We start from the raw sequence: 21,641 nt of genomic DNA, 5'->3' as shown, positions 1-21,641 counted from the left end.
CTCTTCCACATTCTTCTTCAGTCTCCGCCAAAAGAAATCTCTCTCTACCCCTTTCATGGTGGTAGCAATGCCACGGTGACCCGTAAAAGGTGGACAGTGGCAATCAGTCATAACCTTTTCCCTCAACGGTTGTGTAACGCACAACATAGTCTTTTTCATCAAGTAGCCTTCCCGAAGGGAGTATCCAGCTACTGTCTCCCCATCCCGTATCCGTGTGAAAATATCTGCAAAATCTGTATCTGTGGCACACTGATCGACCATATCCTCGAAGCTCCTATGATGTATCGCAGAAATAGCCAGAACCAACGGTTTCCGAGACAAAGCATCTGCCACCACATTCTTTTGTCCCTGCACATGGACAATCTGGAAGTGGAACTGTGACAAGATGTTCACCCACCGCATCTGCTTTTCCGAAAGCTGCTTCTGTGACAAGAAGTAGCGCAAACTCTGATGGTCTGTAAAGACAGTAAAATCCGCTCCGAGTAGGTAATGCCGCCACTGAGTAAGAGCGTGGATAACCGCCAAAAGCTCTTTCCCATAGATCTGTGCTATCATCTGCGGCCTAGAGAACAAACGGCTCTCGTAAGCTATGACATGGCCTTCTTGCATCAAGACCGCACTGAGACTACGACCACAAGCATCACAATATACTTCAAATGACTTTTGCAAGTCCGGCAAAGTCAAAATAGGTCCCGTAGTCAATTTCTCTTTCAACGTCTGAAAGGCAGTCACCTCTGGGGGTCCCCACGAAAAAGGTACTCCTTTCTGTGTCAAGATATGCAAAGGGGAAGCAACCTCTGCAAACTTTCGTATGGACCGCCTGTAGTACGAACACAGTCCCAAGAAGCTTCTAACTTTATGGACATTCCTCAAATCGGGCCAATCACGGATAGTCTCTATCTTGGCCGGGTCCATTCGCACTCCTGCTGCTGACACAATGTGTCCCAAAAAGTGTATCTCTAGTAGGAAAAATTCACTTTTCTTTGCATTAATCACTAACGTGTGATCTCGTAATGCCTGAAAGATTTGAAGCAGACGATCTCTGTGTTCTGGCTCATTCTTGGAGAAAACATTGATGTCGTCAAAGAAAGTGCCAACAAATAGCCTGTACTCTCGAAAAATCCTATCCATCATCCGGTTAAAAGTCGCAGGAGCATTGGTTAAGCCAAAAGGCATCACCAAAAACTCAAATAACCCAAAAGTCGTCCGAAAAGCTGTCTTGTAGACATCTCCTGGCGCTATCCTGATCTGATGATATCCACTCTTCAAGTCAATCCTGCTAAAGCACGAGGATCCCTGTAACCTGTCGAGTATATCATCGATCCTAGGAATCGGAAATCTGTTCTTGATGGTGATTTCGTTGAGAGTGCTATAATCGATGCACATTCTCCAAGATCCGTCTTTCTTCAAAACCAACAACACTGGAGAGCAATACGGTGAAGTACTAGGCTGGACAAGACCCTTTTCCAAGAGGTCTTTCACTGAGTTCATAATCTTTTCATTCTGTACTCGGCTCACACGATAAGGTGGCCGATTTGGTGGCATGCTTCCAGATTTCAGATCAATGGTATGATCTTCAAGCCCTCTCAAAAGCAATCGGCATGAGCGTGGAGAAAAAAAATCTTGGCGTTCTTTTCTTCAGGTCAAAACATTTTCAACTTTTATCCATCGTTCAGTTCTCCCAAAAGAATGAGTAAGAAAACTGAAGTTCATCAAGTACAATCTCTAAGCCCTTCATTTATCAAAGTCGCTTTCTCGGCCCGGTAGTCAACCACGGCGTAGTTCTTGTGGTACCAAGGGATCCCGAGTAGAACGTCACTCACGTGCCCTGAACACCCCTGTCATTGCAAACGAAGTTTGCCAATGCTCGGTGTAATGGCAACATCCCATCCGGGTACCAGTCGAACTACCCCCGCTTGTGGCGTCAGTCTGTCGGGCGTAGTTCCAAATCGAGCCGCCAATTCCAAGTGAAAGAAGTTGGCCTTGGCTCCTTCAAAAGAGCTTCCTGATCCTTCACTTTGCCCCAAAAAAAAGCGGCAAAGTTTGTACTTTCATTCATTTGATTCGGTGCAAGTCCCACGCCATGTGGTACCAGTTCTACTTTTCTATCTGCCTTTTCTGCCACATTCCTCAGCTGCTCTCGAACTCTCAGACCTGTCGTCGTCTTTATCATTATGTTCTTTCTGTGCCTTATCAGGGCACTTCGCGGAAATATGTCCATGTTCCCCGCATCCAAAGCACTTCCCCTCTCTGATGAAGCGAGCTCTCTCCTCAGGAGTAAGCTTGGGTCGTGCATCCTTTTTTTTCTCTGGGTTGCTCTTTTTCATTCTACTTTCATTCCCAGAAGTCTGTTCGGCTCGTTGTGTCATGGCCTCATCTGTGGGTTAGGTCAGACTGCTAGAGTGAATGGCAAAGCCTCGCTTCGCATGACTCATCAACTCCTGAATAGAAGCTGACTTCTGTTCCAAGCAGTGATCTCGGATCTCTGTAGGTAGACCCAAGGTAAACCGCTCAATCTGTTCTCTGAATGAGATCTTCTTGAATGAAGAGGCGGGTAGAAAAGAGCTCCAGAATCTTTCACAATAAGAATTCACTGTATCGCTCTTGGTCATCCGGAGATGGTTCCAAGCAGCTCGTATATCTCGCTCAAACTCTTGAGTCAACCAAGAAGAAATAAAAAGCCTCTTGAATTTCAGCCATGTAACTGGCACAGTCTTGCTTAATAGAAGCGTGGACCACCAAGTACGAGCATTCTCCTTAAAGTAAGAGGCAGCTCTCCGAATCTTGGAGTGCTTTGAATAGCGTCCTCCCGCGAAAGCGATGTCAAAGACACAGCCTTCGAAGCATCTGAGTCTCCTGAAAAGTATCAAACTTGATCGTTAAACTCTCGGACTTTCTTGCTTTTATCTTCGAGAAAGTCATACAGGTTGGCTTTGTAAAAATTCTTCTTGTTCGCATAAAACTTTCCGTCATCGGAATCTGAGCTGTCTGTAGACGAGTCCTCAATAGAACTGTCAGTCTCTGGGCGAGATTTAGCCTTCTTTGCCTTGCCCTTTCCAAAGCGTTGCTTCTTGCTTCGCTTTTTATCTTTTCTGTCTTCTTCGCTCGAATCCGAGGAGCTAGAAGAACTGTCAGAAGAAGAAGAAGAAGAAGAAGAACTGGGTACTCCTTCAAATCGAACACGCTTCTTCCGTTTCTTTGCCTTGTCAAATGTCAACCGATGACCCAAATATCCCGGGAAGTCAATGCCTTTCTTCTGCTTTTTGCCGTGCTTTTTGGCTTTCTTTTGCGTGTCAAAAAGCTGAGCAATCCGTGCATCAACCACGTTCTCCAGTTCCTTCTCCGTATATTTCTTGGAGGCAGAAGGTTTCTTGAGAGCGGGTTTCGGGAGTGGTGTTGTGGTTCTCTGCCACTCCATCTGTACCTCTTTCAAAGAGGTCTGGTTCATATATTTTGCCATCTTCGGGTCCTTGGCAAAATTGAGCATCATCTTTGTTGCATCGCTGATCAACTGGCGATGCTCTATCTCTCGCCGCTCCGCCTAAGTAGGCCAAGGCGGGCCATACTCTCTGCCTGAATCTTCGTTGTGATCCCAGCCCGCATCTCCAGATGCAGAGGGAGTCGACTGGTCATTGCCTGAAGCCATAGGTGCCGCGGAAAAAAATTCGGGGATCGGATTTCCCGTAGAAGAGAAATCGGCCGTGCTCTGATACCACTGTAACAGACTTGGACACTCCAAGTCAAGAATCAACCGCGACAGCACCAAATAACCACTTCAAAACAATTCACAGATCACAATAGATTTGCACTGGCCCGACGGAGTTCCGTGCCTAGAGATATTGGCCCCAAAGACTGGCGCCCCTTTCGGTATTTCTTTTTATATTAATCAATCATCAAAGTACAAGAGAGCGGTTAGGGTTTCACTCTCAGACTCTGCGTCCAGATGCTCTGAGAAGTGAGGCCCTCACCACTAATTTAAAGGTTACAAGGGATGCCCAAAAGCAGAGCCCCAAAAGCTTTTAAAATCAAAAGCATCAGTTCTCTCTCTCTCTTAGAGAGTCTTTTCTCTTTTTTTTTTTTTTTTAAAAAGCAAAAGCAAAATTCGCGTCGCTCATCATTTTCCAAAAAAAAAATAAAATTAATAAACCGCCTCTGCGATTTCCGGAATTTAGGGTTTTTGGCAAAAATTAGGGTTTGCAAGAATGTTAGGGTTTTTGGCAGAAATTAGGGTTTCTGTTGTCCACCACGTCATCACTTTGTGACACATGTCATCAAAGAAGGTACCCACGAAGTTTCTATGTGGTCTAAAATTTCTGTCCATCATTGTATTAAATGTGGCAGGAGCATTTGTGAGACCAAATGGCATGACAAGAAACTCATAGAGACCAAATGTTGTCCTGAACGCAGTCTTATGGACATCTTCTGGTCTAATGCGTATCTGATGATACCCGCTCTTTAGGTCTATTCTTGTAAACAATGACGCTCCCTCAAGCCGATCAAGAATGTCATCTATCCTCGGTATGGGGAACCTGTTCTTGATAGTATTCTTATTCAAGGCGCGATAGTCAATGCACATGCGCCATGAACCATCCTTCTTCTGCACTAAGAGTACAGGCGAACAAAAAGGGGATGAACTGGGCTGAATCAGCCCCTTCTCTAAAAGCTCGTTGACCTGACCCATAATCTCTTTCTGCTGGGCTGCACTAACCCTGTATGGTGGTCTATTCGGTGGACTAGAACCTGACACAAGATCTATAGTATGATCCTCAGGTCTCTCAGGAGGTAACTCCCCTGGCAAGTCCGAAAAACAATCACTGAAACCACTCAAAAAAGTTGACCTGTCTTTATCTAAGGTAGACAAATTAGATACAACTTGAGGTACTTCTTTTGCAAAGATCAAATACGCAGAAAGATGATTCTTTATTACAGATGAAATAGCAGAAGCAGAAACAACTGGAACAGACTCCCCTTTAAGCTTTACATCAAGGACATGAGTCTTTCCTCTATGTACAAGGGTAATCTTTTTGTTGTAAGTATCCACCATAGCATGCAACCTGTAACACCATGGGATACCCAGTAACACATCACAACCCTCAAGCGGCATAATATGTAATTCTTCCGCATCCACATAGCTCTGAATGTGCAGACAAAGCTTTCCCAGAATGGGAGTAACAGGCTCTGAATGTCCTGGGCATGCCAAACCTGCTTCGCCTGTCATACCCATCTCCTCTGCACGAATGCCCAACTTTGATGCCAATTCTGGTGATATGAAATTTGCACGGGCTCCTGGATCAAAGAAAACCAGCACTGTCTGGTCTCTAACTTTGCCCCAAGCTCTGCATAGCTCCGTGGCATCTGTGTTTGGCTGATCTCCGACCAAATCTGGAACAAGTCCTACACTCGTCTTTGGCTTCTTCCCTTTATGGTCTGACTTGTCATCCTTATCCTGTGACTTCTTCTGTGGGCACTCATTTGCAAAATGTCCTTCCTGTTCACAAATGTAGCATTTCTTGGCCTCCCTAAGAGCTTTCCGTTCTTCAAAAGTTTTGCCAGAAAAATGCCTTTTTTGTCCTTGTCCTCGTTCCGAAGAAGATTTAGACTGCTTCTTGGACGTATCAGCTTCTTGAGTGGAGGGCTTCTTTGCAGGAGACTCAGAAGGCTTTGCTGCAACATTGCCCTTGGCTGAAAACTGTTTGCCCTGGGCCCCTTTCATGTGGCTATTAAATCCATCGGAATCTCCCTTCGACAGATTGTTGGCCACTCTTGCATTCTCTATCAATTGAAACAAATTCATGACAGTAGTCTTTGTGCAGCAGTCCCTGATTTTCTTGGGCAATCCGCAACAGTACTTCTCAATTTGTTCTGACAAAGGCACAAACCTGTAAGAGGTGACTGGCAACAGTGCAGCCCAAAACTGTTTATTGTACTCTTCCAAATTCGCACACTGTTTAGCATTCAACTCGTGCCATTCTGTCATCACATCCACTTCAAAAGTGTTTGTCAACCATGCAGGCGCAAAAAGCTGTTTGAAATGGACCCACGTTGTTGGGGCTTGACCTTGGTTCCACAATGCGGTCCACCATTGAAGCGCATTCCCTTTCAAGAAAGTGGCAGCCTTGCGTATCTTTGAAGATTCCGTGAAGTTGCCTCCAGCATAAGCTGCATCGAACTGCTGTATGAAGGTCAAAGCCTTTAATTGGTCCTCAGTTCCTCTGAAAGTTTCAAACTTCACTCCCTGCCCACCTTCCTTGTAATCCTTAGGCTGACTCAAAGGAGCCACATTATCATAAACAGGTGCCTGTAACAGTGGTGCTCCATGAGTGTTCATTCCAGCACTCGCATCAACTGTTTTCCCTGTCATATCTGCATTTTGTACGCATGGCTGCGAAAAACCAGCCATACCAAATTGTGTTCCAGGCACTCGAAACTGGCCATAGGCACCCTGAAAACCTGGTTGGACACTCATGTTCACGTACATAGGGTTACCCATGCCTGTTTCCATTGTCCCGAACACATTCCCTGGCATATAACCTGTGGAAGGTCCAACCATAGCTTGAAACACTAAACCACCTCCAAAATAACCAGGATAAGTATTAGGTAATGGAAGGGTCTGACGCATAGCCTGTCCATTGCTCCCTTGACCATTCACAAACGGTTCCTGTCCAGCTAAAGCAAGTTGCTTTGGATCATTGGACATTGCTAGTTGCTCAACCACATGGGCTTTCCCTCGAGCATCATGAGTCCTCTGCGCATTGGAAATCTCCTTTTCCTGCAACGGCTCAGTCATGCCCTATGTAGGAGGCTGAAAACCCTGTGTCGGAGCCTGTAAGAATTCCTACATCCTTGGGTTGTTAGCCAACTGCTGAAACATGTCCATGCAACAACGCAGTTGAGTTCTAAACAACCTGTCCTCTTCTTGAAGAGTTGAAGGAATTTTCTCTCTGCCATGTGAGGAAGATCCCTCTTCAGGTACTTGGTCTCTCTTCTCTGCCATATCGACAAGCTCTGTGTTGCTTTCACCCACAACAATCCACGCTGCACTTTTTGAAGAAAAAGTGACTATCCCGTCGATGGAACCATATAACCGGCCCGTACAACGTAGAGGGCGGTACTATTTCAATTACCTGTTAACTTTACACAGAGCACTGAGAAGGGAAGAGAACACAGTTGCGTCCAGCGACTAGAATGTCACTGCACACATGAGACCGACACCCTGTAGGCCCCAAAGACTGGCGCCCCTTTCGGTATTTCTTTATTCAAATTAAGGTAGACGATCCGACCACTTTGCACAAGCTTTCACAAAGCTGTCCAAACCTGGCGAGGGCTGAAAACGCAGGTTTTCGACCTGATTTTGGCAACATAACGGCGCAAAAACCCCTGTAGGTCAAAAACACCTGTCTAGAACGGATTCCCTCGCTATCTGGAAGCTTTCTGGTGAGCTGTCACAGAATTTCAGCAGGCTGTAATTCCCTGTTTTTCACTGCCGGGTGCCCAAAAGCCTGTACATGCATCCCAAGGCTCTCACGAGACTCCCCCGGTGTTCCCTTGCAGTTTAGGTGCGAAACCCTAAACCTGCAGAAAAACACAGCAGGCTGTAATTTGCTGTTTCAGATCGTTTTTAGCGGAGCGAACACGCCTACGCGTGTCCCAAGGGCTCCCACACGCAATGGAATAGTTCCCATGTGAATTGGACGAGTTTTCACGCGAGAAAACTCTCCAAACTCGCAATCTTTCGTGATGGAACTGTGCGTACCTGTGGGGGATTAGCAATTAGCTAATCCGGTTCCTGTTCAGAAGGCTCTTGCCTTGGCAAACGCGCATAAACCCCCAGAACTGTACATAGGTCAAATGAGAAGCCCACTAGTGGGGCATAACATATTGTACGTAGGGGAGAAAGAGAGCAGTATGTAGCGTGCGGGGCATCACTCCCGTCACCATACTGTGCATAGAGGGCAAGGTAAGCATTCCATAGCTTCTGTACCTGCTACAATCCACCTGAGGCTGAAAATGGCGCCCCCTTTGTTGATATGCAGCTCGTTTTTGCCTCCCACAGTGGCAGAATCGCTCACAGGCTGACACGTCGCCCAGTTTCCGAGTTTGGGCTTTCCCTGCTAAAAATATCTCAACCAGTGCGTCAGTTGACTTGGCAGCAGAGCAATAGAATGTTCCCCTTGTCATTCCAGAGCTAATGACGCGAACACATTTTCCGGTCAAAAATAGTAGTTCCCTAAATTTTAGGAGATGCTTCCATGGCGTCGCTATCGGTCTCCTGACCATCATTGAAGACTACCATTTGACCAACATCTACAATGTGGGTTAATTTACTGGCCCCTTTCAACTTATAAAGTTGCAATGACTTGACGAGTGGCCCAAATTCCAGTTTGGCGCACACGAGCTTTCATATTCATCAGAATTTACTGCTAACTGGCTCGGGCAGTCCCTGTCTGACCGACCTAGATCCCCGATGTGAGAAACCCATTTGGCTGCAGCCGTTTCACACTGGCCATGCAATGTCCACTTGCACCTTTTCAAGGGTTTTGGGACAAACAAGTCAAAAATAAAATAAATATATCTAATACTTATTTACGGAAGGCAACAGGAAAAATACACCTCCTGGTGACAAGAACAGCAGAGACTATACTCGCAGAAAGAGTTTAACAAAGCTCTTGAAAAGAAGACGAACCAATTGATGAAAAGCATGAAGCATGCTCGAAAGAATAGAAAATCAATAGATATCCCCGATTATTTGGGCCAGAAATCGACTTTCGAGGTGGGTAGCAGATCCAAGAAGCGTGCTAGTTTCGAGGATGACCCAAATTTTTCTTCGTCTTCAAAGAGTTCTGACAGTTCATCGTCCTCTAGTTCCAAAGAGGATGTGAAAAAGAAGAAGACGAGGAGAAAACGCAAGAAAAGGAGATAGACAAAAAAGTCTAGAGAGACAGAAAGCAATCTAGCGATTCAGAGAAGGAGATCTCGTCCCCTTTTGACAGTTCAAACAGTGAAAAAGAGAAAGTAGAACATGGAGTTCAACAATGCGGGTCAAGAATCAGGTTTGACACGTTTTCACACTACAAGCACACCCATCGAGCCCTTGAATGCATACTGCAATTTAACATTGCCTTTTGGTCGTTTCTTGGAACGCTCCAAGGTTCGAAGGGCGCCTTTTGGTTGTTTTTCGAAGCGCTCCAAGGTACGAAGGGTGGCATCTTTTTTGGAAGGAAACGCACATGGTGGTCTACTCTATTGTTCAAGAGAAACACCTAAGAAGTGGATAAAATTAAAGAGAATTTTCACTTCGGCTTGGTTGACAGAAGAATATGAAGAAGATGTCATTGCGGCTTCGCATCATCTGAGAATGAAAAGGAAGACACTTTGATTGACTATAGTCACAGGTTTTGGGATACCTTTTTATCAGTGTCCTCATTTCAAAGGATCACCCGCAGACTACTAAAGAGATTCAATGGTACTGCTTGAGATGGTCAAAATCTATTTAAAGGTTTATGGGACATGCCAAGAAGGTTAATGAGGCGGCATTTCTTCGCGATGGAACTGTGCGTACCTGAAGGGGATTAGCAATTAGCTAATCCAGTTCCTGTACAGAAGGCTCTTGCCTTGGCAAACACGTATAAAATCCCCAGAACTGTACATGGTCATCTAAGAAGCCCAACTAGTGGGGCATTACCATATGTGCAAAGGGGGGAGAGAGATGCGCGAGAGCAAATCGTCGCCCTACATAGAGCAAGGGAGAAGGCAAGCTTTCCATTAAAGCTGTGAGCACCAGCACCCACTACTCACACACACTGTAGCACACCAATGAACAAAAATGAGCCTCCACTCTCACATTGGGCGCCCCCTCTTGCTGATGCTTTGGGAAAAGTATCTGGAGCCGCAATTTGCCTCTTGAGTTAATTTCCTAGTACCCACCAACTTATAAGTATAGCGAGGCGCCTAAATGACTTTGAGCTGAGCCTAGACACCCTTTTACTGCACGGATTCCAGTGCCGATTGGCCCCGACCACCTCGTGGTGACCTGCCCTTCCCGACTGCGGGTGAAACTCTCGGCCATCGGCCGTTTCACACTGGCCATACAATGTCCGGGCATTTGCAACTTCAAAAAGAGGGTTACAAAAATTAAACAAAAATCATAGGAAAGAAACCAACAACTCAAGTTAGCAATTGCCACATCCTCGTGACATACCGCCCTCTTAAAATCGCAAACGTCCTCGATTGTGTGCCATATATACATGCCATAGATGATTTAGTGTGGTAAGAACCCTTTTATCATCGCATGTATCCGCACGAAAGGCTATCAAAACATGTGTACAAATGACTTAATGAGACCTTCATACTTATGTCAAACAATGTACACTGCTATTGCATTGAATCTATGAGTACATTTGATGTGCTAGTTCTGTCGTTTACCCCTCTTTGCAGACATTGGGTTGGGACATACATAGGCTGTAACCCAAAGGCCTCAAGGTAAAGCTGCAATACATTTGGTGATTCTGACAGTTCATGCTCTTCCATCCACTTTGCATCCATAGGTGAATAGTTCTTGAACTTCGCCAAATAGCATCTTGCAACATGTCCCTTAACTTTTACCTGTGCAAGAGGCTCTTGCCTCTGCAAACGAGCATAATTCCACAATATTGTGACGTACCACCCACGACCAAGTAAGCTCAAAATTCAAGATGATTTACCAATGTGTCATAGAATCCAAGCAATCGCCTCAAAGAATCGGCGAGTAGGGTGCCACCTGGCAAACCCACATCACTCTCGCAGGAGATCTAGCGGCCAATCTACCACCGTGAGACCTCTCCCTATCTCATCTTGGTTCATACTTGCAAACCCTAAAAACGCGGTAGAAAATCAGCCCTAATTCGACCACTTTTTGGCAGGGCAAACATGCGGAATTTCCTATGTGTCCTGTGAAGAGGAACCCTCTACCCTGGTGCCATCCGTCCTGTCAACCATAGTGTAATTCCAAGTTCATGTACTCTGTGTCTTCACCAAAACAAACCGAGGCTCACTTCTTGAGGAAAAAGTGATTCTATCCTGGCAATGGAACCGTGAAACTGGTCCGTAGGGCGGTGGACTTTGGCTTTCACCCGAAACTTTACTTTAGACTTTAGGACACAAAGGAACTTCACGAATAAGTATGTGACTGGAATTCAATACTTCAAGACAAACGACGGCCCTGGCAACTAGAGCGCTACCAAGCAGACAATGACACCCTGTTGGCCCCAAAGACAGGCGCCCCTTTCGGTATTTCTTTATTCTTATTATACTTGAGAAAAACCTGTAAACTTCTACAAGCTGTCCCACTTTTATCGGGCTAAAATTCCTCTACTCCAACCCGATTTCGACAACATAACCACAGTAAAAGTCTCCACGGACAAAATCCCAAGTAAACAAAGACTTTCCATGCACTTTAGAGCACTTTGCAAAACCTGGCGAGACATTACAGCTCGCTGAATTCTCTGTTTTGCACTCCGATTCGTGTGCCGATCACTTATGTGGATAGCCCTCGAGCTCTCGCACCTGTAGGGTCACTTGCCCCTTGAATTAGACGAGATTCCTCGCGAGAAATCTCTCTAAATTGTCATGTACAAGCACAATGGTTTCCCGAGGCTCCCCTGGCAAATAAACGATCCGGACGCTTGCACCCTCACCAAGCTGTCCATGGCGCAGGTTTTTGGCCCGATTTCGCCAACATAATGGCACAAAAATCCCTGTAGGTCAAAAGTACACGTCAAGGACACTTTCCCTTGCGGTATGGAAGCTTTCCAGTGAACTGCAGGTCAATTTCAGCATGCTGTAATTTTCTCTTTTGCCATTGTTAGGTGCCTACTGCCCTGTACACGCATCCCAAGGCCTTTCCGAGGCTCCCCTGGCAATTCCCTACAATTTAGGTGCAAAACCCTAAACCTGCAAAAAAACACAGCAGGCTGTAATTCTCTGTTTTGGACCATTTCGAGCGGAGCGAGCACGCCTACGCGTGTCTCAGGTGCTCCCGCACGCAATGGGACAATTCCCCTGTAAATCGAACGAGTTTTCACGCAAGAAAACTCTCCGTCTTCGCATTCCTTCGCGATGGAACTGTGCACGTGGGACATTACCATATGTGCAAAGGAGGGAGAGAGATGCGCAAGAGCAAATCGTCGCGCTACATAGAGCAAGGGAGAAGGCAAGCTTTCCATTAAAGCTCTCAGCACCTACACCCACTAGTCACACGCACTGTAGCACACCAATGAACAAAAATGAGCCTCCACTCTTAAATTGGACTGGGCGCCCCCTCTTGTTGATGCTTCTGGCAAAAGTATCTGGAGCCGCCATGTGTCCAATTTGCCTCTTTTGAGTTAATTTCCTAGTACCCACCAACTTATAAGTGTAGCGAGGGGCTTAAATGACTCTAAACTAAGCCTAGACGCCCTTTTACTACTCGGATTCCAGTGCTGATTGGCCCGACCAACTCGTGGTGACCTGCACTTCCCGACTGCTGGTGAAACTCTCGGTCGTTGGCCGTTTCACACTGGCCATACAATGTCCGGCCATTTGCAACTTCAAAAAGAGGGTCCCAAAAATTAAACAAAAAACATCTGAAAGAAACCAACAACTCAAGTTAGCAATTGCCACGTCCTCGTGACAAACTTTACAAGGTGTAAACGAAAAGTAGACCTTGCTTTTGCATCAAGTGATTTCCAATCAAGGTGGTACCAAACGTACTGTACGTGGCGTATATGTACGTACTGTACGTTGTTCCGTACAGGAAAAAAATTTATGTACATAAAAATACGTACTCTTGTAAAAAAACCACAAAGTACTAAATTTTCTAGGACATTTTTAATAAAAAACAAGAGAGAAGCCAAAAACTTATAGAGACATTCAAAGACACGTTTTACAAGACAACCACATACTGTGTAACTATTGCAAGAGACTTGGATTTTTATTTTAAATTAGCACCTTACGAGCTTCCCACCAAACAAAAAAAAACCAAAGAAAACAAAAACAAAAAAAACAAAAAACAAACCAGCGTACGGATCGTTCCGTATGGTACAGATCCGTACAGAACGTCCGTACGGTACGGAACCGATCCGTACGTACGTTTTGATCCAACCTTGTTTCCAATGGGCATTTCTGTAACCATCACCCTCTTGGCATTCAAACAATGGCTCTAATTGGTTCTTCTGAATCAACACATCTTGGATCTATTCTTTCCAGATGGAGAAGTTTGTGCCATCATACTTCCAAATATTGTAGATATCCTTTTCGAAAGACAAGGCCATAACTTCCAAGAGACAATTTTATGGCAAGGATCTAAGAAAAGTTTAACAAAGATTTGCTATAGAATCTCAATTGAAAAACGGGTCTATAAAGCTATCAAAACACTGACACCCTGCATGAGGAGTTTCTCCATTGAATCTGATCTTAATCAAATTCACTGAATCTGACCTAAACTTATTAAATCTGACTCGCCAACACGGCTTATGATGCACCTGCTCCTCTATATACATAGCCTGTGGCAATGTCTCGTAAAGGTGTATCACCAAAGAAATCTCAACGTTCAAGAATCTCCCAGCTCAAAGAAAACCTCATGCACGACCCTCCAAAAAGGGTTAGCAAACTCACTGATTCTGATCAGGGCTCAGCAAAAGAGCACAAGCAGTCTCAGCTACCCAAAGCGCATGAACCGCAAGCAAATACAATGCTCAAATGCATCCCGCGAAGATCCAAAACACCCACAAATCCAAGAACTGCCAACAAGGGAGCCTAAGATGTAGCTCTCTACAAAAGTTTACAAATCCGTAATCCAACCACCTATGAATCAAGCATGTAATTGTGCGTACAACATGTCAAGACTCGGCTCTCAACACACATGGCATCCATGGACTATCCAAAACGCATCCACAACCTCTAAAACAACCTACAATCTAACCACAATCGACAGACTTCAATAGGAATTTGAAAAAGCTTTGTTCTACAGAAATGTGGACCACATCGAAACGCATAACCGTCGCGAACGGTTTGCCCATAACCTATTTACAATAAGAATAATCAAACTGTAAAAAATTGGGTCCGAATGTAGACGACCTGCAATCAGTCTGCGGAATGCAGAGTAAAATCAGTGCAGAATTTTGGAAAACCGTCCAACTGGAAAGTTGTAGGCCACAACGATTCCAATAAGGAAAAAGGAAATTAAGCCGAAATTCGCCTTCTACATAGAGATATCGTTGCTGCAAAACAGACCTAACTTTTCCGAAGCTTCATTGCTTTCTCCACCGCGACGCCTCAATGGTGTAAGGCCTTCACTCAAACTCTAATACAGTTGATTGAAAGGATCGGATTGCAAGAGGAGTGCGTGTGCATGCATGCAAGGAAAAAGAAGAGAGAGAGAGAGACACGGAATGGGTTGAGCTCATACAGCAAGAATACATTGTGCTCCTTATTCTTTCAATAAGAGTAAGATTTGTTAGTAGGATGCAGGTAGGTGTCGAGCCAGAGTGGCCTTTTCCCCAATACATGGAGCAAAGTCTCTACAGGCTCCAAGCTCTTTCGTCACTAACCGATACTTCTACAGGTGATTTATGGCATTATCGGTTTGGCCATTTGAATGTTGATGCTCTTCCTCGTGCTTTTCATAAACAATTGATCGAAAGCTTCCCCGATATTTGGAGTAACCATGGGAAATGCGTCACTTGCATTTGTGGGAGCTACTACAATTTTAGAGTTGGTTCACACAGATTTGTGTGGGCCTATGAAAAGTTCTTTTATTTTATGTTGCTCGAGGATGATTTCAACTGCTTTACTTGGGTATACTTTCAAGAGAACAAGACAGAGGCCATTGATCTCTTCAAGAAACATTCATGGAGAAGGAAAGCAGCAAAATGTTGAAGTCAATTCGATCAAACAAAGGTGAGGAGTTCACCTCTAATGCTTTTATGCAAAATTTGTGCAACCATGGCATCAACCGGCCAAGGCTTCGGCCAGTAAAGTGGAAGGTCATTGGTGTCAAAGTGCATCTACAAGACAAAGTACAAATGAGATGGGTCATTCATTGGATAAGCACAAGGCACGGCTCATTGCCAAGGGCTATTCTCAGAGAACATGTGTGGACTATGACGAGACATTTGCACTGACCACAAGGATGGCGACTATTCGGACAATTTTTAGCTCTAGTAACCCATTATCGATGGTCCATGTTTCAGATGGATGTCAATTGGGCCGGCCTTCCGCAACGACTTAGAGGAGGAGGTGAGGTGTGTAACAAACTTGGACACTCCAAGTCAAGAATCAACCGCGACAGCACCAAATAACCACTTCAAAAACAATTCACAGATCACAATAGATTTGCACTGGCCCGGCAGAGTTCCGTGCCTAGAGATATTGGCCCCAAAGACTGGCGCCCCTTTCGGTATTTCTTTTTGTATTAATCAATCATCAAAGTACAAGAGAGCAGTTAGGGTTTCACTCTCAGACTCTGCGTCCAGATGCTCTGAGAAGTGAGGCCCTCACCACTAATTTAAAGGTTACAAGGGATGCCCAAAAGCAGAGCCCCAAAAGCTTTTAAAATCAAAAGCATCAGTTCTCTCTCTCTCTTAGAGAGTCTTTTCTCTTCTTTTTTTTTTTTAAAAAAGCAAAAGCAAAATTCGCGTCGCTCATCATTTTCCAAAAAAAAAAAAAAAAAAAATATTTTTTTTTTTTAATAATCCGCCTCCGCGATTTCCGGAATTTAGGGTTTTTGGCAAAAATTAGGGTTTGCAGGAATTTTAGGGTTTCTGCTGTCCGCCACGTCATCACTTTGTGACATACCCCCCTCTTGAAAGCATTGTAATCGACCGCGATTACGCCTGCAAAACCGACAAAAGCCATAAACCGTCTTAGCAGACACTGACTGTTAGTACCTACGTACTAGGAACACACATCTAGCACATGTACAAAACCGACAAAAGCCATAAACCGGCGGAGTTCCGTGCCTAGAGATATTGGCCCCAAAGACTGGCGCCCCTTTCGGTATTTCTTTTTGTATTAATCAATCATCAAAGTACAAGAGAGCGGTTAGGGTTTCACTCTCAGACTCTGCGTCCAGATGCTCTGAGAAGTGAGGCCCTCACCACTAATTTAAAGGTTACAAGGGATGCCCAAAAGCAGAGCCCCAAAAGCTTTTAAAATCAAAAGCATCAGTTCTCTCTCTCTCTTAGAGAGTCTTTTCTCTTTTTTTTTTTTTTTTTAAAAAGCAAAAGCAAAATTCGCGTCGCTCATCATTTTCCCAAAAAAAAAAATTATTTTTTTTTTTTTAATAATCCGCCTCCGCGATTTCCGGAATTTAGGGTTTTTGGCAAAAATTAGGGTTTGCAGGAATTTTAGGGTTTTTGGCAGAAATTAGGGTTTCTGCTGTCCGCCACGTCATCACTTTGTGACAGGTGTATGTGGAGAAACCTCCAGGATTCTCACTTCCATAATTGAGCAACATGGTTTACAGGTCGTGGAAGGCTCTTTATGGCCTAGCGCAAGCCTCTTGAGCGTGATACCAAAAGATTGAGGTAGACTGGAGATCCGCCTACTACCTAGGTCTGAGAGGAGTTGCAGACTTAATCGTCATCCGATTCACCTTTTCTGTTGCACCTTTGATAGGCAAGAATAAGGATGTTTATGTTGTTCCTAAGAGACAGGGCAAATGCATCAAATTTATTGGCTGATGGATACTCTATGAGATTCCAATATTATACACTTTCCTCCATATTGGCATACTCAATGTAACGGGGACGGGCACCACATGCCAACGGAAAAGAATAGACTGAACAACTTTAAGCACTTCCAATAACAACCGAACTTAAAGAGATGCACGACACACAAGACGAGGAGTAGCGGAGTTCCACCCCAAGAGAGCAGTGGCCCCAAACCTCGGCGCCCTTTTCGGTATTTCTTTATATTGCTTCAACTCGCTACAACGTCGGCACTCGATCCTCTACACCGTCACGCAGAAGCATGCTAGAGAATGAGCCCTTGGCTCATATTTAAAGGCCCTTGGCCATGAAAAGCAGTTACATGAAAAGCTTTCAAACTCAAAAGCATCTGATCCCAAAAATTGGCGTAAAAAACTGCCACTGCATTTCACAAAAATCCGTACAGCTGCCACGTCAGAAGCGCAAAACGCAGAAATCCGTAATGTCTGCCACGTCATCATCTTCTACGCTTTGTGTGTGTGTGTTGGTCCCGCTTTAGTTTAATCTCTCTAGGTCACTTGGGCCCCATCGGACGGGGTCCCATTAGTTGATGGGAACTCTTCTTTAAAAATATGCCACTCGACGAGACTTTATAAGTTGGTAAAAACTTCTACTGTTGCTTTTGCTTCTTTTGTTGCTTCTTCACTTAGGGTTTAGGCCCCTCGATCGAGGATCTACAGGTTGGCTCCGTTCTTCAATGGCTTGACAAATCAACAGTTTGTGACACTCAAGGTACTATCAGGTGGTCTCAACGACTACACTAGGTTGAGATATATGGAGTCTTATTTAGAGGTGAACTATGCTTTGATGTCTTTGGTGATCAACGACGAAGAGCCTCTTCCAATTAAAGAGGCCCTTTCTACAACCAAAGCAAGAAGTGTTAGTGGAGCACCTCTTAATTCTCGGTCCCAAGATCGCGAATCAAGGATAACAGGTTGCAAAAGGCTCCCTATGGCTTAAAGCAAGCTTTGTGTCCTTAGCAAGTAAGAATTGATGCTTTCTTCTTCTGACATCACTTTCATCTTTCTTTTAGAACAAACCCACACTTAAATCTTTTTCAAAGAAGGTGGCCTGGCCACACTTGTGATCCTCTTTGTGGATGCTCTAGTTATCACATGTATGCTAGCAGATGGAAACCTTGGCAAAGGAGTTTAAGATGACAAATCTCTACTTACTTCAATATTTCCTTGGACTGGATTTCATATAGAGACAAGTATGTTCCTCTCTCAACAGCAGTAGGTCCAAGACTCAAGAGTTGTTGAAGGCCTTTGGCATTTCCAGATGTAAGCCGATCTCTACCCCAATAGAGTCCGAACTCCCACCTAGAAGTACGACCTTGTTCCTACATCACTATGTACTATGGCATCACCCAAAGCTTTTGTGCATCTAGTGCCATGTGACATTTCAGTGATGATGTGGAACAAGTTGCTATGTGGGAACTTTTTCCCGATATGGCATATTTGAAGAGCGGCTCCTTTGACAATATCGTGGGGCTTAGGAGTCAGTCGAGCATGTAGAGAAGATCCCTATATAGAGACCCCTTCACCCCTTTAGCAAATGGCAGCAAATTATTTTGGGTAATCCCCCCCTCTCTCTCTCTCTCTCTCTCTCTCTCTCTCTCTCTCTCTCTCTCTCTCTCTCTCTCTCTCTCTCTGAACAGGTAGGGATGGTCGGGAGCAAATAGAGAGATGCACCCAAAGACAGATTATTGATTTCTTCACACCAAACACTAGACAGATAGAGGAGCAGCCGCTGGCATCTGTATCTTGGCTCTTTGTATAACAATATGACCTGCACTTAGCCCCTGCGTCACAGCCTGAGAGTACGCATACTCTCCCCTTGTGAAGAAAGCACTCACTGTGAATGAAAAAATGATTGCATTGGAACGAGTTGATAAATGCATTTTTGGGTCATGTTCTTTTTAACCTCTCTAATGGAGGGGAGCCCCTTGCAATCTTGGTTTGCAGAAACATCCACATTGTTTCAGACTATCACAAAATATCTCAACAATGGCACACCAAGTTAATTGAAGTTATATCTCTTGCCTTAAATAACAGTGTGGGGAGATGGAGCTTACTTGTCTAATGCAACAAGGAGGTTTGATCGGTTGTTCAGGAGAGACTCGACGATAGCTGCACGTTCCTCTCTAGAGAGAGACGGGAGTTCTCTGTGAGGTCTCGTCCAGACATACTTCGACAGAGTTCCTTTGACATCAGATGTTGATGCTGGAGTCCTAGTGCTAGCAGAACCGTGTGACCCCTCCTCTTCTTTTTTTCCTTCTTCTTCTTCCTCCTCTTGCGAATTTGCAGCTTCACCATCTGAAGAGGAGACCACATCTTCAACGCTCAAAGCCTCCTGACCATCGCTATAGAACCTAGCTGTCGAAGCTGGGTCGAACGTTGGAGTCTGTAAAGCCAAAGAGCGCAAAGGGGCGCTCGGTAAGAAGACATGGCGATGCTTATCCACAGATAAGGCAGATGAAGAAAATGGAGCAGATTGAAAGAGAGCAGCAGACGATGGTAGCAGTAGTTTCGAGCTCGCCATTGCTACAAACTCTACTGCTTCAGCTTTGTGCTCGTAGTTGCCATGGGGCTTATCTTGGTGAAGAGCTTCGTGCTCATAGTTGCCATTGGCTTTTCTTTGGTAATGAGCGTTTGAAATATATATATATATATAGTGAGCGCAGTATTGTATGATATATCTATATCTACATGCTATTTATTAGAGCTAGGTCGCGCCCATGATAGCAGAGGGAAGGAACTTCGAAAATGCGGATGCACAAAAGCTTATGGTTGTCCTTGAGAACTTTTGTTGGCATGTGAGTTGATTGTGAATGAATTCAAATCAAAAGTTATGCTTGTGAAAACCAACCATAAAGAGAAATCGTGCATTGTGTACAACAATGAGACACTTAAAGTTGATTAGAGCTTTAAGTACCTTGGCCTTGAGGTTCCGTCCAATCACAAGTGGCATGAATGTGTTATGCATCGTTTGGTAGTGGAAAAGAAATCATATTATGCATTTGATAACATGTGTAATGCGGGAAGCATTAAGTCAAGAAGTACCGATTTGATGCATTGGTGACATCGGTTCTTCTTTATGGAGTTGAAGTGTAGGGCTAGAGCATCTCAAAATGTACTTGAAAAGAGTTTGAGAATGTCAAAAAGAGTTTTCTTACAAACTTTCTCCAAGTTAAGACACAAACACCATATATGCTCTTACTTCTTGAGTCGGGATCTTTTCCAATTGAGGTTATGGACATGGAAAGGGTTGTAGAGTACATGATAAAGATACACCAAAGCCCCTCACATTGACTTCCTACAATTGCATGGGAAGCAAGCAAAAAAGTTTAAAAGACGCATAAAAGCAAGATCTTGAGCACGAGATTGATGCAAGACATAAAGAAGTGGTTTGGGAGATGGGATGTATTACACTTGCTACATGATGCTTCAATTGACTCTTAAGTGAATGAAGCTATTCTAGAACGCCAATGTATTACGGATTGGGAGAAATCCGATGGGTCGCGCTTCATACATTACACCACACATATTGCCCCCAACTACAAAACCATGTACTTCGCTGAAAGAAGAAATCGTACTTACACATTTACATACTTGAGCATATCCCCTTGTCAGGATACGCCCTATCGCAGCCATTCAGCTTAGCTCCCATTCCCTTCGATGCGAGACAGGGCGTTGGGGCAATGGATAAGAGTCAAATCGACTATGCACATTATGCTCACTACAAGTTTGAGAGTCTGAGTACTATAGACTACTACAGTGCTCAGCTTTTGGTCACATCCGAACTTCCTTCTCTCACATTTTCAGCCATGACTTAGACCTACACACTAACCTGTCCCAGCCACAGTGTGGGCTCTCCATTGCGACTCTCATCACCACAATTTTGGAGCATCGAGAGTCACTCATCAGCCATACACATACTACATTACATGTAACATTGGTCCCATAGGTCACATTTGACCTCCGAGGACAATAATAAAATCTCTCTCTCTCTCTCTCTCTCTCTCTCTCTCTCTCTCTCTCTCTCTGCCATTTCCTTAGTTTACTGCATCCCACTTCTACACGCTTTCTCATTCTTTCTCTCGTCAAGGTCATTGGTCATGGGGCTAAAGATATCAGTTGTGCAACCACTCGACCTTCACTAGCAGAATTGAGCTCGTCAAATGTTCAATGCATGCCATGTCAGCAATCAAAATCTAAGGCTTGCTTGGATGAGCCAGTGAACACCACGTCAAAGCAGTGGGAATTGAATAAGTATGCGAGTATATCAGCATGCAGAATGTTGCTCGTTGCCTGCAATGATGGAGTGCCACCTCAGTAGTCAAAATTAACTGTGTGTGATCAGTCAAGCCTTACTCCCACCGAACATTGACGGTCGAAAATGGTCATCCATTAACAATTCGCTTCAGAAAGTTCTCCCACCATGGATATCGGCATTTGTTGATCGCCACGTGGTCACCCTTTCTTTCAGGGAATGGTCAGTGGATAACCATTCCCTACACCTTCATCCCCTTTTTTAGAGAGATCCCACTGCCATGATGTCTCCCTCCCTCTCCCTCTCTCTCTAGCCATGTACATAGAGAGAGAGAGAGAGAATATAATAGAGGCGATATGTGTGTGTACACACATACACACACACACACATGTGTATACACACACATATTTATATATTACATATGTATTTATACATATACATGTGGGTGGATGTGTTCGCCACCTCCCCACTAAGGATATTGCTAATGGGGAAATCCAGTGAAGAGAGAGCACACGGAGGGGGAGGGGAGAAATATGGGGCGGGAGGGGACCAAAGAGAGAGAGAGGGGTAGTCGGAAGGAGGGGGGTGAAGAGAGAGAGAGAGAGAGAGAGAGGCTGGGGGGGGGGCGATATAAGGTTGAGA

General features: G+C 44.6%; 1 protein-coding gene across 1 annotated transcript in view; it reads right to left on the bottom strand.

Annotated features, from left to right (window-relative positions):
* The window catches only part of LOC147457603 (uncharacterized), a 110,753-nt gene extending 91,384 nt beyond the window's left edge, over positions 1–19,369 (bottom strand). Inside the window, exon 1 of the mRNA XM_086512472.1 lies at positions 18,802–19,369. Coding sequence (XP_086368598.1) covers positions 18,802–19,268 — 467 coding nt within the window. The 5' untranslated portion in view covers positions 19,269–19,369. The remainder of the gene's footprint in view (positions 1–18,801) is intronic.
* Positions 19,370–21,641: the final 2,272 nt, after the last annotated feature.

This window comes from Adiantum capillus-veneris, chromosome 5, assembly GCF_014529385.1.
Source record: "Adiantum capillus-veneris isolate H3 chromosome 5, ASM1452938v2, whole genome shotgun sequence".
NCBI classification, from domain to species: Eukaryota; Viridiplantae; Streptophyta; class Polypodiopsida; order Polypodiales; family Pteridaceae; genus Adiantum; species Adiantum capillus-veneris.
This window is presented reverse-complemented; position numbering and strand designations above follow the sequence as displayed.